Source organism: Microtus ochrogaster, chromosome 19, assembly GCF_000317375.1.
Source record: "Microtus ochrogaster isolate Prairie Vole_2 chromosome 19, MicOch1.0, whole genome shotgun sequence".
Taxonomy (NCBI): Eukaryota; Metazoa; Chordata; class Mammalia; order Rodentia; family Cricetidae; genus Microtus; species Microtus ochrogaster.
The window spans coordinates 27152658-27167699 of NC_022021.1; the positions used below are offsets into that span (position 1 = coordinate 27152658).

General features: G+C 39.3%; 1 protein-coding gene across 1 annotated transcript in view; it reads left to right on the plus strand.

Annotated features, from left to right (window-relative positions):
- The window catches only part of C9 (complement C9), a 43228-nt gene extending 34137 nt beyond the window's left edge, over positions 1-9091 (plus strand). Inside the window, exons 8-11 of the mRNA XM_005356589.2 lie at positions 405-554; positions 1922-2100; positions 7454-7682; positions 8780-9091. Of these exons, the coding sequence (XP_005356646.1) occupies positions 405-554; positions 1922-2100; positions 7454-7681 (557 nt within the window). The 3' untranslated portion in view covers position 7682; positions 8780-9091. The remainder of the gene's footprint in view (positions 1-404; positions 555-1921; positions 2101-7453; positions 7683-8779) is intronic.
- The last annotated feature ends 5951 nt before the right edge of the window (positions 9092-15042 follow it).

The following is a 15042-nucleotide window of genomic DNA, read 5'->3' on the forward strand; positions in this document are numbered from 1 at the left end:
AAACTGAGTGATCCCTCAAAAGGTTAATGTGAGGATTGAATTATTTAACTCATATAAAATGTTCAGAATAATGCCACGCATGTAATTACCATTCAATGCACATTGGACATTGCTGTCTTCCTTGGGTATCCCAAAGGACTTTCCTATAACCACCTTGACTGACCTAAATCCTTTTCAAACAGGGGGTAACGTTAACACATCCTCCGTTACTAAGTTGGTAGCCAAGTGAAAGGATGCTACTAGAAATCAATAAAAAGACAATGGAGGGAAGACATGATGTTACTATTGAGTTAATAATGGTGGCCAGAAACATAGGTATATTTGTCACAAAATAGTAAAGTTTGAATTCATTTCTGATGTTGATAGACCATTTCAAATAATTTGCATATGAATCTATAACGCAGGTGTTGAAGTGAATGATGTAAAGGAGTGTCTTGGGTTTAAAGCGGATGCATCCTTAAATACCCCTCTACATACCTTCTTTGATGAAGCTAGCACCACAGGAACTGTTAACACAAATGGTTGCACAAAAATAGGAGGAGGTGGCTTAACAGGTAAGTATGGACTGGTTGGTTAGACTGGGAAAGGCAGAGCCAATAGCCAAGAGCATTGCCTCCCATGATCAGCACTCTATCATCTTCAGGGAGAAAACCTGGAACCCCTTAAGAACTATTTAGCTCCTTCCTAAACACTATAAGCACAAGTAGCCCCCAGACACATATCTGTCCTAGTCGGGACTGTGCAAGGAAGGCACAATGCTCATGGGCTATGTATCTTTCGCAATGACAGAAAACCAGTCACTGGCAGCAAAGCGTCTTGAAGACAAGTTTCCTTTTCTCCTAAATTTTCACAAGGCCTTACATGGGCTAATATGGGACCTTGTGTCCATTACAAAGAACAAGACCTAAGTCACTTTCCCAGATCGACTATCTGCTTGGCTTGATTGGTTAACCTTTCCTTAGCCCTCAACCAGCGCAGTGCCTTGCAAACATAAAAACAGGCTGCAGATATCACATCTAATCAGAAATCCTTAAAATTACTTTTATTTAAAAATTGTATTAAACTTTTTATTTGAAACCCAAAACACTTCTGATTCACCTCTAAAGAGCCAACTGGCGGTGAAGGAACTATCGAAGGGAGATCTGGATATTGTTTAAAGTCTGTCTACTTGTGGATGTGATTGGTACCAACAAAAGGACAAAGCCCTGGAATTGGCATCTTGCAACATTAGGTTAATTGCATGACCTTACACTAGCCTTTCTACCACATCTTTCCAGATTTCTCCTTTGTACAAATGCCGAAGGCTAAGCAAAAGCATCTTGGGATAGCTTTAAAACTCCATGACTCTAAATGTTTTAGACATTTTTAAAGTGGTTCAGTTTAGAGAGGAACAGAGAAAGTGGAATAGGATTATGGGATGGGAGCAAGTTTACTTTTATCTCAGTCTTTTTTAGATATGTTTAATATTTCCATAATAAGAAGATAATTTAAAGCATACTATACACAATATAAATATGAATGAAGTTTGAAAGTTTATCTTCATTCATATTTATACAAATATGTAAATATTTGTACATTTTATATATTCGTCATTTGTACAAATATATAAAATACATCCAAAGTCACATTAATTTCCCTATATATACTTGTATTTATATGATGAGCTATAAGTTATCAATCTACCTGGATCGAGTGTACAACCATTATTTTCCAAAACGAAGATGGTTGAAATCTATAAATTGACTGCTGAGAAAAATTCCCTTCTTAGACTATGGAGATGAGATTTATGTGCATCACATTTCCATGGGAGTTCAGCAGACACACTGAGCTGTCCTAGAGAGACATAATACAAATTCGTCAAGGGAAGTGACCACCAAGATGTAAGTGCTTCTTTCTTCAAGTCTTCCTTGTTTTGTTCCAGTAAATCTCACCAGTGATAGCATCATACATGGTGTCATTGCAAACATAAGAGGAGGAGCAGGGAAACATGCAGTTCTCCTGAAAGAAAAGCTTCACAGAGGAGACAAGATACTCGAAGCGAGCGATGTTGCCAACTGGGCCTCGTCCTTGATTGATGCTCCGGCACTCATTAATCAAAAAGTAAGGACTGCTTCCGCCTTTAGAAGACAGAGATGGCACTATTCAAATGCCCACACATGACTTCCTTGGATAAAAGAATTGCAGAGAAGAAATAGTGTAATGTCAGACAACCTAAGAGGAACTCCTGGGATTGCCTGTCACTCACTAGGTGTGGGACATTTCTGATTTTACAACACTAAATTCTGCAGATCTCCATGTGGTTTTGAAGGCTTATTAAGATTGTTCGTATAGAGTGTATAGTACGGGTTGGCCCAAAGTAGTCATTAAGAATGGATGGTTCTCTTCTGTTGGCCTTTGGCTCTCCTTGTCTTCTCTGGGTATCACACAGCAGGAGACCCTCATCTCAGAGTCATTGTGGAAAGGATGTTCATATGTCAAACATTAAATCAAGATGAGTAATTCTTGTGATCAGAGAATTAACGCCCTCCCATTCTCTTTCTCATCGTCCAGATGAGCTGTAACTCCTGAACTTATTTTTGTTTTTTGTTTTGTTTTGTTTTGTTTTTCAAAACAGAGTGTCTCAGTAGCTATGAAGCCAATCATGGAACTCACTCTGTAAACAAGGCTGGTCTCAAACTCACAGAGATCTGCCTGCCTCAGCCTCCCAAGTGCTGGGATTAAAGGCATGTACTGCCAGCACCTGGCCTAACTCCTGAGCTTTAATGATCCTTCTGCTTTAACCTTTTGAGTAGCTGGAATTATAGACATGCCCCCTTTCTGATTTTTTGTTTTGATGTTTTGTTTGGTTCTGTTCCATGAGCCTGGGTCTAACTCTGTAGCCTGGCGTAGGCATGAACTCTCAGCAATTCTTCTGCATTAGTCTCCCAACTGCTGGGGATACAGATGGGAATCTATCTGTCTCTCTCTTGCATAACGGTGATAATCACGTCCACTCCAGGAAACCCTGAGAGTCTGTAGTCTCCTGCTTACTCTTGAAGGGGAGGCAATATTTTCCAATTGTAAAGATGTAAACACCATGGCCATTCGGCTGCATCTTTTTATTTACTAAAATATGTATGTGTTATTCACTACTTCTTGTTTTCCTGGCACTATTGAAAAGTAGTTTTGCTTGTTTTTATAGCTTTCCACTTTCTGTGCGTGCCTTATTGTTTCTTCTCTCCAGTTAAATTTATCTTTGTTCACAATGTCAGTTTTATTACATTTTAGAAAGGCTGACATTTTTTATAGTAGTAGTTTCCAGAGAATTTTACTTCCTCACTTTATTTGATTATCTTTAAAGGGTTCATTAGAGCTACCCAAACTATCTCTCTAATGTGAAGGAAGAACTCAGAAATTGAAAATTGCAACCAGTTCTGCATGTTGGCTGTAGAAATAAAGCCTTTAGCATATGTGCATACATAACTTTATATAAAGTGTGGGAGCCCAGACTGTAACTCTAGCTGCTCGGGAGGTCAAGGTAAGAAGACCTAAAGGTCAAGTCCTGCCTGGGCAACTTAGAGGAACTCTGGCTCAAAATTGAAGTGGAGGAAAGGGAGGAGGAAGAAGAGGAAGAAAGAAAGAAGGGGGGGAGGGAAGGAGGCAGAGGAGGAGAGAAGAAGGAAGGAAGGAAGGAAGGAAGGAAGGAAGGAAGGAAGGAAGGAAGGAAGGAAGGAAGAAAGGAAGAAAGGAAGAAAGGAAGAAAGGAAGAAAAGAAGGAAGAAAGGAAGGAAGAAAAGACAAAGAAAGACAGATATCATATATACAGTTCAGTGGTAGAGCACTTGCTTAGCTTATATTAATTCCTGGGTTCAACTCCCAGAACAGCAACAACAGCAACTTATAAATTAAAGGTATTTTCCCCCAAATTAGACAAAATAGAAATGAAAAAAAAAACTGGCTTGTATAAGAAAATAAAAATCAAAGGAAGCCTATTTGTTAAATATAAATTTTATTTAAATCCATTATTATGGACTCAGTAAATAAAATCTGCGACAGAGGATTTTCAATAAGGGAAGATGGAAGATGCAGGCAGAGGACATCTAAGCTACCTTGTTCTCTCAGCCCTGTAAACCAAGCTCAGTTTGTCCTGTACAAAAGGATCCAAGACTAGTCTCTGGGAGGTTGTAAACGGTGAGGCGTGCTTCAGAGCTGGCGTTTTATATCTGGGGAATAAAGTCTCTGCTACAAAGTCCCAACTGTGTTCACTAGAATATTCGAAGACTTTCATCAGCCCAGTCAGCACAGTGCTCTGGGTTCAGTATGTGGTGAATCCCGCTTACTGTTCAGATCATTAGCTCAGGAAGATTCTGCCCGCTCTAGTTGTCTGTTTCGTCCTTCACAAACTGAAAGCCTAGTTCATCCACATCAATGTCCCATCCAAGGAAATGGCAGCTGCACTGTCCCAAGGACCACTTTGTAAATGTATCTTCTTATAGAGAATATTTTGAAAGGGAGAAATGGTTATTTTTTTTTAAATCAACTTTCCCTGCCTGTTTAAATCCCTAAAGAGAAGTGTGATACAGTTAAGTTTATCCTTGTAGCCTAGTGTGGTAACACCTACCTGTGATCCTATCTATTTAGGGTGATGATGTAGGAGCGTGGCAAGTTTAAGATTTAAGGCAACTTAATAAGACCTTGTCTGAAAAACAAAAATGCATCTCCAGATACATCTCAGTGGTAGAGCCCTGACTTAGCCTAGACAAGGGCCTGTGCTCAACACTCTGGTACCACAAAACACACACACACACACACACACACACACACAAACAAAATAAAAAATTATCAAGTTTGACCTTGAAATATATTCTAAGGAGTTTTGCTCTCATAAATCTTATAGAAATGGACCTTTGGGAGAATGGTTACTAATTTCATCAGGTAATCTGTCATCTACAATCACTAGTTCACCTTTGGGTGAGGAGAAGGATTCTATTGTCTGTAGACAACATGGCAAGTTCTGGGGATGCTGAAACGATTATCTTTGTACATGATTGTTCAGAGACTCATGGGTTCTCTCCCTACTACCCTAAACTATTAAGTTGTTTGTATTTAATCCTCTGTTGCAAATTAAAGCAGCGATCTTCATAGTTAGGTTGGAAAAAAGAGGTTCATCTTGGAAGAATGAGAAAGTCACATTATACTAAGTAAAACAATTGATAATTATGATGGTAGTATATATTGTAGTATATCTTATACTACAAAGACCATGGTGGTACTATACTAAATAGAGCCTGTGGCTTTCAATATCCCAATGTCTTGCTCTTGGCCTCCCTCCATACAAAGAATACAGGCTAACTACTCTCATAGTCTTCAGTCTTCAGGAAAAGATGTTAATCCCACTTTCAGCTTGCTTGTAGACTGCCACAAATAGCCTACATCTTGTCTCCACAGATAGCTGAACACTTTATTTTTCCCTTATAGCCACTGTTACAATCAAATCCTTAAAGTGTCAGCAGAGAGAAACTATGTTTATTACAGATTACCAGAGAGATACGACGCTTCCAACCTCTGCCAGAGCACAGGCTCTAGATGAGCGTAGCTGTAATTTAACACACTGGTTTCCTGTAAGGTTTTGTTTTGACATTATAAGAAACAAGATTATGTAAGCCCACTTCATTTTCTGAAAGGATGTTATGTAATAAATGTTCCCTTTATGGGAACTCATGGGAAATATTAGTCTTTAATCTCATTTTGGTTCTCCTGGAAATCAGGTGCACTTTCTTATATGCACGGGATTGATAAATCCCCTTGTATGTTATTTCAGAGGACTAGCAGATGTAGCCAAATTCTTGGCTCACCTGGTGCAAACAGATGTGTCCTTCTGACTTGAATCTTGCTCCTTAGTGCCACCTCTGCTCCTCACCTTTTCTGGTCTCAGCGTTTCTTTGCCACTTCCCCATTTCCGACTCTCACTCTTCCCTTTGAGGACATGGGCAATCTACGTTCTGAGCTTCTCAAATGCCATGAGATAACAACAAATGGAGAACAAACTTGCCACTTTGTTCTGTTGCATAATTCTGAGCAGACGTGCACTGGATGGTACCGACCGCCCGTGTTTTAATGGGCCACATGTTAGCGTTCTGTAGGCTACAGTCATAATGGCACAGTGCATGCTGTGTCTATCTCTCTTCCATAGGGGTAAAAAATAATTCTCATTCCATTAAGGAACCACATTTAGTCCATTTCCTTGATGACATTGCTAATTATTTTGGATGGCTGGAAGATATCTAAATGTGATTAATATGAAACTTGGTATTTTAGCAAGTTTCATGATAGACTATTTTCTTAAATATGTCTACAATGACAGGAGAGCTGGTGAGTATAGGAGAAAAACCCCAAAACCTTTTTGTACTTACTAGAAGACATGCTAAGGTAAGCTGAGCAGAAAGGCTTCAGGGGCTGTGCTGACACCAAGGTTTAGGCCTCTTTGAAACTGTCACTGTCGCGTGGCCTTCATCTTTATCTCTTTGAACACTATTTTGATAGCATTATCCAAACTGCTTCCTCCAAGGGCCCTCCAGTCCCATATCTTAGATTATCTGGCCTTGACTTTCTTTTGAAGGCAAAACAAGATAATTTTTTTTTTCAAAATCCAAAATAACTCTGCTGCATACTCACCCCAATTACGCCACTGTGGCAGAGTTGGGAAGACGTTTCTTTCTTCTAAAGGGATAGAACCAACTTGAAATATGAGTAAGGGCACTGTCTTGGGGTTTTATTGCAATGATTAGATGTCACGACCACAGCAACTCTTAAAAAGAAAAAAAATTAACTGGGGCTGGCTTACCGTTCAGAGGGTCAGTCCTTTATAATAATAATCACGGTGGGAAGCATGGCAGCGTGCAGGCAGACATGATGCTGGAGAAGGAGCTAGGAGTCCTCCATCTGGATCTGCAGGCAGCAGAGAGAGACTGAGCCACACGAAAAATGGCTTGAGTTTCTGAGTCCTCAGTCTCCTTCTCCCTATGATACACTTCTTCCAACAACACCTTCTCTACCAAGGCCACACCTCCTAGTGGTGCCACTCCGTATGGACCTATGGGGGCCATTTTTATTGTTTACCAAAAATATATTAGTGGACAGTTGTGAAGCCTTGGTAGATGTTGGCATTTTCATCTTAATGGTATTGCAAATAACATCTCCCAGCCCTGGCTTCCCACTGACTTGATGACAGTTTTGATATAGAGATGATCTTCTCACTCTCTTTATTTGTAAATGTCACCTCCATGATAGCATGCATTGTGACTACTTTTGATCACTAAAGTAACCTCAAAAGCTAACGTTGTATCTGGCAACAATAACCATTCAATAAGCTTCCAGAAAATCAAAGAATATGTGAGTCAGTGATTGAGTGAAGGGTGTTTTACAAGTTCCTTTGTAGAAAAAGACACAAGACTGAATCTTTTCTTTCTTACAGCTCGCTCCTATATATAATCTGGTTCCTTTGAAAATAAAAGATTCATACATAAAGAGACAAAACTTGGAAACAGCTATCGAAAACTATATCAATGAGTTCAATGTGAAAAAATGCCATCCGTGTCAAAATGGAGGCACAGTGGTTCTCCTGGACGGACAGTGCCTGTGCTCCTGCCCACCCGCATATAAGGGGATCGCCTGTGAAATCAGTGAACGAAAGTTCACTTAAGGTGAGATTAACTTATTTTGATATTTTTAAAGACAATAGTGTATTCACCATATGGTTAGATAATATAAAAATAAACTCTTAAATTATTTTGTCATGAACTCCTATACTATATTACATATAGTCTAAATATATCAGTACTTACTAAGTAGTACAGACTGACAAATCAGCCCTCATAATCTATTTTAACATCATCTACCTCTACATATTATTTAAACAGCAATATATACTATAATATAAAATATATTGTATAATATATTATATATAAGCAAATTGATTGTATAATCCCCTCTCCCTACCTCTCCCTTACATTCTTCTGTACTTTTATTGTTTCCTTTCTTCTCTCCTTCATTTCTTCTTTTAGTCTCCTGGTTATGCTAATCTATAGGCATGATAGAGACATGCAATCCAGAACCCAAATCAATTAATATCTCTGATGTGGGAGTGATTTCTTATTAATAAAGAAACTGCCTAGGCCCATTTCATAGGCCAACCCTTAGGTAGGCAGAGAAAACAGAACAGGATGCTGGGAGAAAGAAGCTGAGTCAGGGAGTCGCCATGATTGTCCCACTCCAGACAGACGCAGGTTAAGATCTTTCCTGGTAAGCCAGCTCGTGGGCTACAAAGATTAATAGAAATGGGTTAGATTAATATGTAAGAGCTAGCCAATAAGAGACTGGAACTAATGGGGCCAGGCAGTATTTAAAAGAATACAGTTTCCATGTAATTATTTCGGGTATAAAGCTAGCCGTGCAGGCGGCCGGGTGCTGGGGACGCAGCCCGGCCGCTCTTATTTCAACATATCTCCACTGAATGCTTTATAATTTCCCTAGGAATGAGTTTTCTGCTTGTATGCACCCTACACTTTCCCTTAGCTATTCCAGCATCCATTTCCTTGACCTTCCGAACACAAGCTAAACAGCTCCTTCCACTGTGGGAATGCGCCTCATATTTGACTCTAATGCATTTTCGTCCTGGTGCCTGGACAAGTGTGCTTCATGGTGACACAGACAGCAGTGGGGAGAACATATGCACGGTATATGGTCCCAAAGTTGAAGCCCGATTCAACATGAAGGTTTTACATCTTTTTGTTTTCTATAGGGGAAAAAAAGGCAAATCCAGGTTCACATGGAAAAGGGGGAAAACATACCAGGACTTTCTACTTTCCAGCTTCATATCCCACCCTGGAATGAAACCTCAACTCACAAGTGGAAAGCTGCTTGCTTCATGGAAATCTTACCAACATCTGAAGTTTTCTCTCTTTTAGGTCCACAGTGCCTCCCCCCTCCTTTAATGCCTATAATGCTTCCACTTCTTGTTCCTTAATGAAGAGTCAGCAGTGAGATACACCAGGACTGCTTTTTCCCACAGGCAATGCCAATCTCTTGTTAATAAAGCAAAGTTAAATTAAAAACAGAATGTTGTTCTAAAAGGCTTTAAGTAATTGCCAAGCTGCTTTGTATGATTAATATATTCCACCAGTCCCATTACAGAGTCTGTACCATGTAATTTCGCTCTTATTTACGTAGTTGTTTCATTTGCCTGTGCGTTTATATGTGCATGCGCTCATTTGGCAGATGCTGAACGCCTACCACAGGCGCAGCACTCTGCTCCTATTGGGTTTTGATGTCCAACTTAACTCTGCGTGTCTGGGAGGGAAGGCTGTGATATGTACACCAAAAACTGCCGGGTTAAGACTTGTGAAATGGCCTCTGTTTTGCAAACAAAACAAACTCCAGCAATTTCATACAGTTTAGTTTTTAGTTGTCAGGCTTCTGAGCTGTGTAGGGTAAGGCTGCCCAGAGAAGGAGCTGATTAAAATTGGCTATAGTCTTTCCACGAAACGGCAGTAGAGTCTGAGGTGTGTGTGTGTGTGTGTGTGTGTGTGTGTGTGTGTCACACACACAGAGAGAGAGAGAGAGAGAGAGAGAGAGAGAGAGAGAGAGAGAGAGAGAGTAGGGAAGGAGAGCAGGACAATAAAACTGAGCACACATGTGAACCACCACACATGTAGAGGAGAGGACAGGAAACAACCTTGGTGCTGGTCCCCGCCTTCCACCTTAAGACAGGGTGACTTTGCTGATTGGGTTTGATATTTTTCTACTGTACACACCCAGCTAACTGGTTTTCATTTTTCTGGGGATTCTTCTGTCTCTGATTCCCAACTCTCCAGAAGAGCTATGGGACTAGAGATGCTCACACCAAGTGTAGACTTTTTACATAGGCCCCCAAGATCCAAACACAGGTCCTTGTGCTTACACAGAAAGCAATCTTATAAACCAAGCAAGTTCTCCTAGACCTGAGAACTCTTGGTTTTAAAATGGTCTGAAGGAAAGGAGGGGGAAGGTAATGGAGGGAAGGAGAGAATGGAAATAAAGAGGAGACAGAGAGAAATAGTCAGAGAATAAAGAAATGCGGTGGGGAGGCAAAATACTAAAGGGAAAATGTAAAATCAAAATTAGCTACCACATAATTAAATGCAAATATCATATAGCATGACAATTCCACTGTTGCTCTTACTATTAGATATTCCACACATCTATAAATTTAAATTTTTTCAGTTCATAGAAATTCTCAGTGATTACTGAATACATAAATTATTCATAGGCAAATAATTTCAAAGGTGGAAGTTTAAACTAAGCATCAAGACTTTTAACAGCAAACAAAAAATGTTACTAGCTATGAGATGCATTGTGATACAGAATAATATTATTAAATTTATTGTGGGTACAATACTCAAAGTGCCAGGCTTCCTGGAACTTAAATTGTGTCCGGTGAGTTCACAAGAATTTCTCTACTCTGCATATTCTGTACCTGAACACTGAGTTAATTAAAAAGAATTGTAATTTGTTGGATATGCAAACATAAATTCTAGACTCTGTTCTTAATCTACTGTTGAGAGGTTTTGACTGGGAATCTTTGGATCAAGGGAAGTTACTGGAGTAACTACTAAGAATCCTTTTAATGGTTCTGAATCGCAAATGTCAGAGGATAATAGGGTGATGGGGCTGCTCCATCTGTCACCCCACTGATCGCCAGGCCTGCTTCGGCTGATCTGGCTCATCGAGTGTCCTCTTCCTCCCTCAGCACTCCATGTGAGTCCCTCTGAAACTCAGTCAAAAAGGAAAAGAAATGACCGTCCCCAAATAAAGGAGAAGTGGCCTTCATTCAAGGGTAAGAATAGCCACAGTTCCCTGTTAGAACCCCTAACAGCTTTTCAAATGTCAAACGGAAAACAATAAAAACTTGGTCAGGCCTCCTCAGTTCAATTTATTCATTTATCATAGTCGGGAGAGGAACGTAACTGTGGGGATGGTCTCAGTCCATTTACTCATTTTCATACTCAAGCTCGTTCTTTCCTTCTCCTCTCTCTTCTCTCCTTCCCTCACCCCTCCCTCTCCTCCCCAGAGCTATCTATAGACCTAGTAATTCACTTCCAGGTTCTTTATTGGCAGCACAATTCTCTAACTTCAAATGTAAACTGTCTGGCAAACTACGTTTCCAGCAGGGTGCACCCTTGAGACATCAAAAACAACCCAATAGTGCTCAGTGCAGAGCAGAAAGTCTCTAAGTCTAATAAAGGGAAGACAACTAGACAGCAAGAGTGACAACGACCTGCTGGGCAAGAGGCAGTCTATGCCCTCATTGGTCTGTTTGGAAACACCAGTGTACCTTTGTCCATGCCCTCTGAAGGAGCACACCATCATTCTGGAAGAGACATGTATGAGGATAATTGCCCTCTGAAGTCCACACTAACATTAAAAACTCTCACACTAAACCACTATTGAAAGAGGCCGTTATTGGGATCTCTGTGAGTTCGAGGCCAGCCTGGTCTACAGAGCTAGTTCCAGGAAAGCTAGGACTACACAGAGTAACCCTGTCTCAAAAAAAAAAAAAAAAAAAGAAAGGAAGGAAGGAAGGAAGGAAAGAAGGAAGGAAGGAAGGAAAGAAAGAAAAGGAAAGAATTAAGGAAAGAAACCATTATCAAAATGACTCAAGTTAATTAGATAGGTGTTCATGTTTCTTGGTGCTTGGTGGGCTAAGGAATGGCCAGAGATTTGCTGGGTAACACTCTGCCTTTTATTGTACTCAAAATTTGGGCCGCTTGTTCTTGTTTGTTTGTTTGTTTGTTTGTTTCAAGATGGAGTTTCTTTGTGTAGCTTAGACTAGGCTAATCTTGAACTCACAAAGAGCCGCCTGCCTCTGCTTCAGGAATGCTGGAATTAAAGGCATATACCGCCAATGTCTGGTTTGTTTATTCATTTTTTATCACTGACAGTTAAAAGAAAATCAATATTCTGGGTATGAAAAATTATCCTGACCCCAGCCTTACACCATTGTCTGTCATTTAATAATAGTGTTTGTCCTAAATAGTTACTTAGAGAAAACCTAAAACAGTGGGCTCAACATACAGTTAAATTTTATTTTGATGAAATGATTTTATTTTACACACTCATAATTCCCAGGATTGTTAACACCTACCTCTCCACTTCCCCCACTCCTGTCCCTTTCAACCTAATCGTATACCAAGTAAATATTACTATGCTAAGAACAGCAAATTGTTCTAAGAAAAGAATAGTGTGACAGCTTGACAATGGACAAGTTATTAAACCTTTAAGCCCTAAATAAATATGTTCAGGGATAGTAATAGGTCCTTCATGGAATTATTGATGTACAAACTCATTGAGGTCAAGGTCCCTCTAGATCTTTGCACCTAATAGGCGGCCTATAGTAGTGATTACTATTGTTATCATGCAAGGTATTGGTCAAAATGTACCATTTGTGACATTAGATAAACAAGAAGTTTCTATCTGAAAATTGAGAAAAACAGTCCATGGCAGAACACCTTGGTAACTTGCCTCTAAAAAATAGATTGGTGGCCTTTTGTTTTGAAGATTGTCTTACAGTGGGCTTCTATAACAACAAACACTAAACAGTGGCTTCTAGCAACAAAACTGTGTTTCTTGCCTGTGTTAGAAGCTGGTGTGACAAGATCAAGGTAGCAGCAGATCCCATGGCTGGTAAGAATGATGTGTGGATCACAGGTGGCATCTTTCCACGGTGTTCTTAGATGGTGGAAGGAGAAAATAAACCCATGTTTATGAACATTTTAATCCATTTCACAAAAGCTCTGTTCCCATGACCTCAATGGTTCCCAGAGTCCCTACCTGTTATTGCCTTCACATTTAGGATTAGGTCTCATTTTATTGATTTGGGGAAAATAAGCATTCATAGCAAGTAGTTCTTGTTTTTTTTTAATATTATTGTGGTCAAATATTGGTAATATTCAACTTACTATTTTGGCTGGGCATGGTGACAACCTTAGGAAGGATTATAGGATATCAGAAATGAGGGTAGCCTGGGTTACATTCAGAGGTGCTATCCAAAAACAAAAAATAATTTTAGATATCCGGCAATAAAAGTTTTTTAAAAAACTATTTTAAGTATTTGTAAGTGTGTGGTTCAATAGCATTAAGTACATTTACAGTGATGTACAACATCCCCTGAATTTCCTTTTACCGCAAACTAAAGTCCTGTACCTATTAAGCAATGACTCCAATCTCCATTCTGCCAGCTCTGGTTCCAGCTCGTCTGTTCTCTGTTCTAGGAATTTGCCTACATTAGGCATCACTTATAGATGGGACAACAGAACAATTGTTCTTTTGAGAATGGCTTATTTCACTTAGCATAACATGTCAAAGTTCATCTCTATTATAGAGTATGTTAACATATAACTTGTTTTGTTTTGCTTTGCTTTGGTGATAGTCTCTTGGAGCCAGTGGCTACCTTGAATGCTTGATCCTCCGGCCTTTGCCTGCTAAGTGTTATGACTATAGACCTGCGTCCCAGCGCTAAGCCTCATAATTGTATTTTGGGGTGAGATAATATGACACATATACACTAATTCTCCATTCCTTCATGATGGACACCTGAGTTGCTTTCACATTTGAATAATGGTCTTCTGGCATTGAGCGTGTAATTATTTCATTGAGTCTCTGCTTTTAACTTCACGCTTAGGGGATGGGTGGAGCTCAGTTGGTAAAGTGCTTGTTCAAAATGAATGAGACCCTGGGTTCAATTCCCAGCACTTCATAAGTCCAGGTATGGTGACATACCCCTGCAAAACCATGAGTTGGGGGGTTAGAGGCAGGAGGATCAGAATTTAAGGTCATCTTCAGCTGTGCAATCAGTGTGGGACAAACCTGAAATACATGAGACCTGTCTCTACAACCTAAATAAACAAACAATTCCACAGGGATATACCTAGAAGAAATGTTGCTGGATCATATGTCAATCCACAGTAAGTTTGTTGAGGAATGCATTGTTTTTTTTCCATAGCAGTTGTATCATTTTTCAGTCTCAGTAATAATAATGACCTGTTTCAATTTCTTAATTTCTAACCAATATTTGTAACCTTCTGCTCTTTTTATATAATAGAAATCCTCATGAGCATGGAGTATTATCACAAAGTGGCATTAACTTGAACTCTCCTATTAGTGATATTGAGTATTTTTAATAGACATTATTGGGCATAAATACATTCAATTTCTGTGCCTATTTTGAATCAAGTAGTTTGCTATGTTGTTTAGTTATAGGAGTTCTTTATATATTGTGGATACTAATCCCTTGTCAAGTATTTGCTTTAAAAATGTGATCTTCCATTCTGGAGTTCCATTTTTAATTTCTCTATGGTGTCCTTTGATGCCATTAAAATTTAACGCCTTTAATGCCATTTAAGTTCAATTTACATATTTCTTCTTTAGTTGGCTGAGATACTGAGGTCATACTCAAGAAATTATGAGACCCCAAAATCAGTGTTTCCACACTTTTCCCAGTTTTTTCTAAGTGTTTTATAACTTTATTAGTTCTGCTATTTGGGTGTTTAGTATATTTTATCAGATATAATATCAGGCTCCAGTCCACTCCTTTGCAGGTGTATATCAAATATTTCTAGTATCATTCATTGACTTAATGGTTTTTTGTTCAAATCATATGGCAAATTGCTAATAACCTAAGAATGGATTAAAAAAAAGATAGCTAGAATGGCATTAAATTGCTTGAAAAATCAGATTTCATAAATTTGTTTTCAAATAGACATTATAGCTTATTCTAGTAACATGAAGTAAAACCACTGACTTCCAAAATGCCCCATAAGAATGCCTTAGTGTTGGGTGTAGAGACATGGTTCAGGAACTGAGAACTCTTGTAGTAACTGGAGCGGCAGGACTGCGTCCCCAGTACCCCGGCTGCCTGGCTAGCTTATGCCCAGAAATAACAATACACAAATTGTATTCATTTAAACACTGCTTGGCCCTTTAGCTCTAGCCCTTACTGGCTAATTCTGATATCCCGATCAACCCATC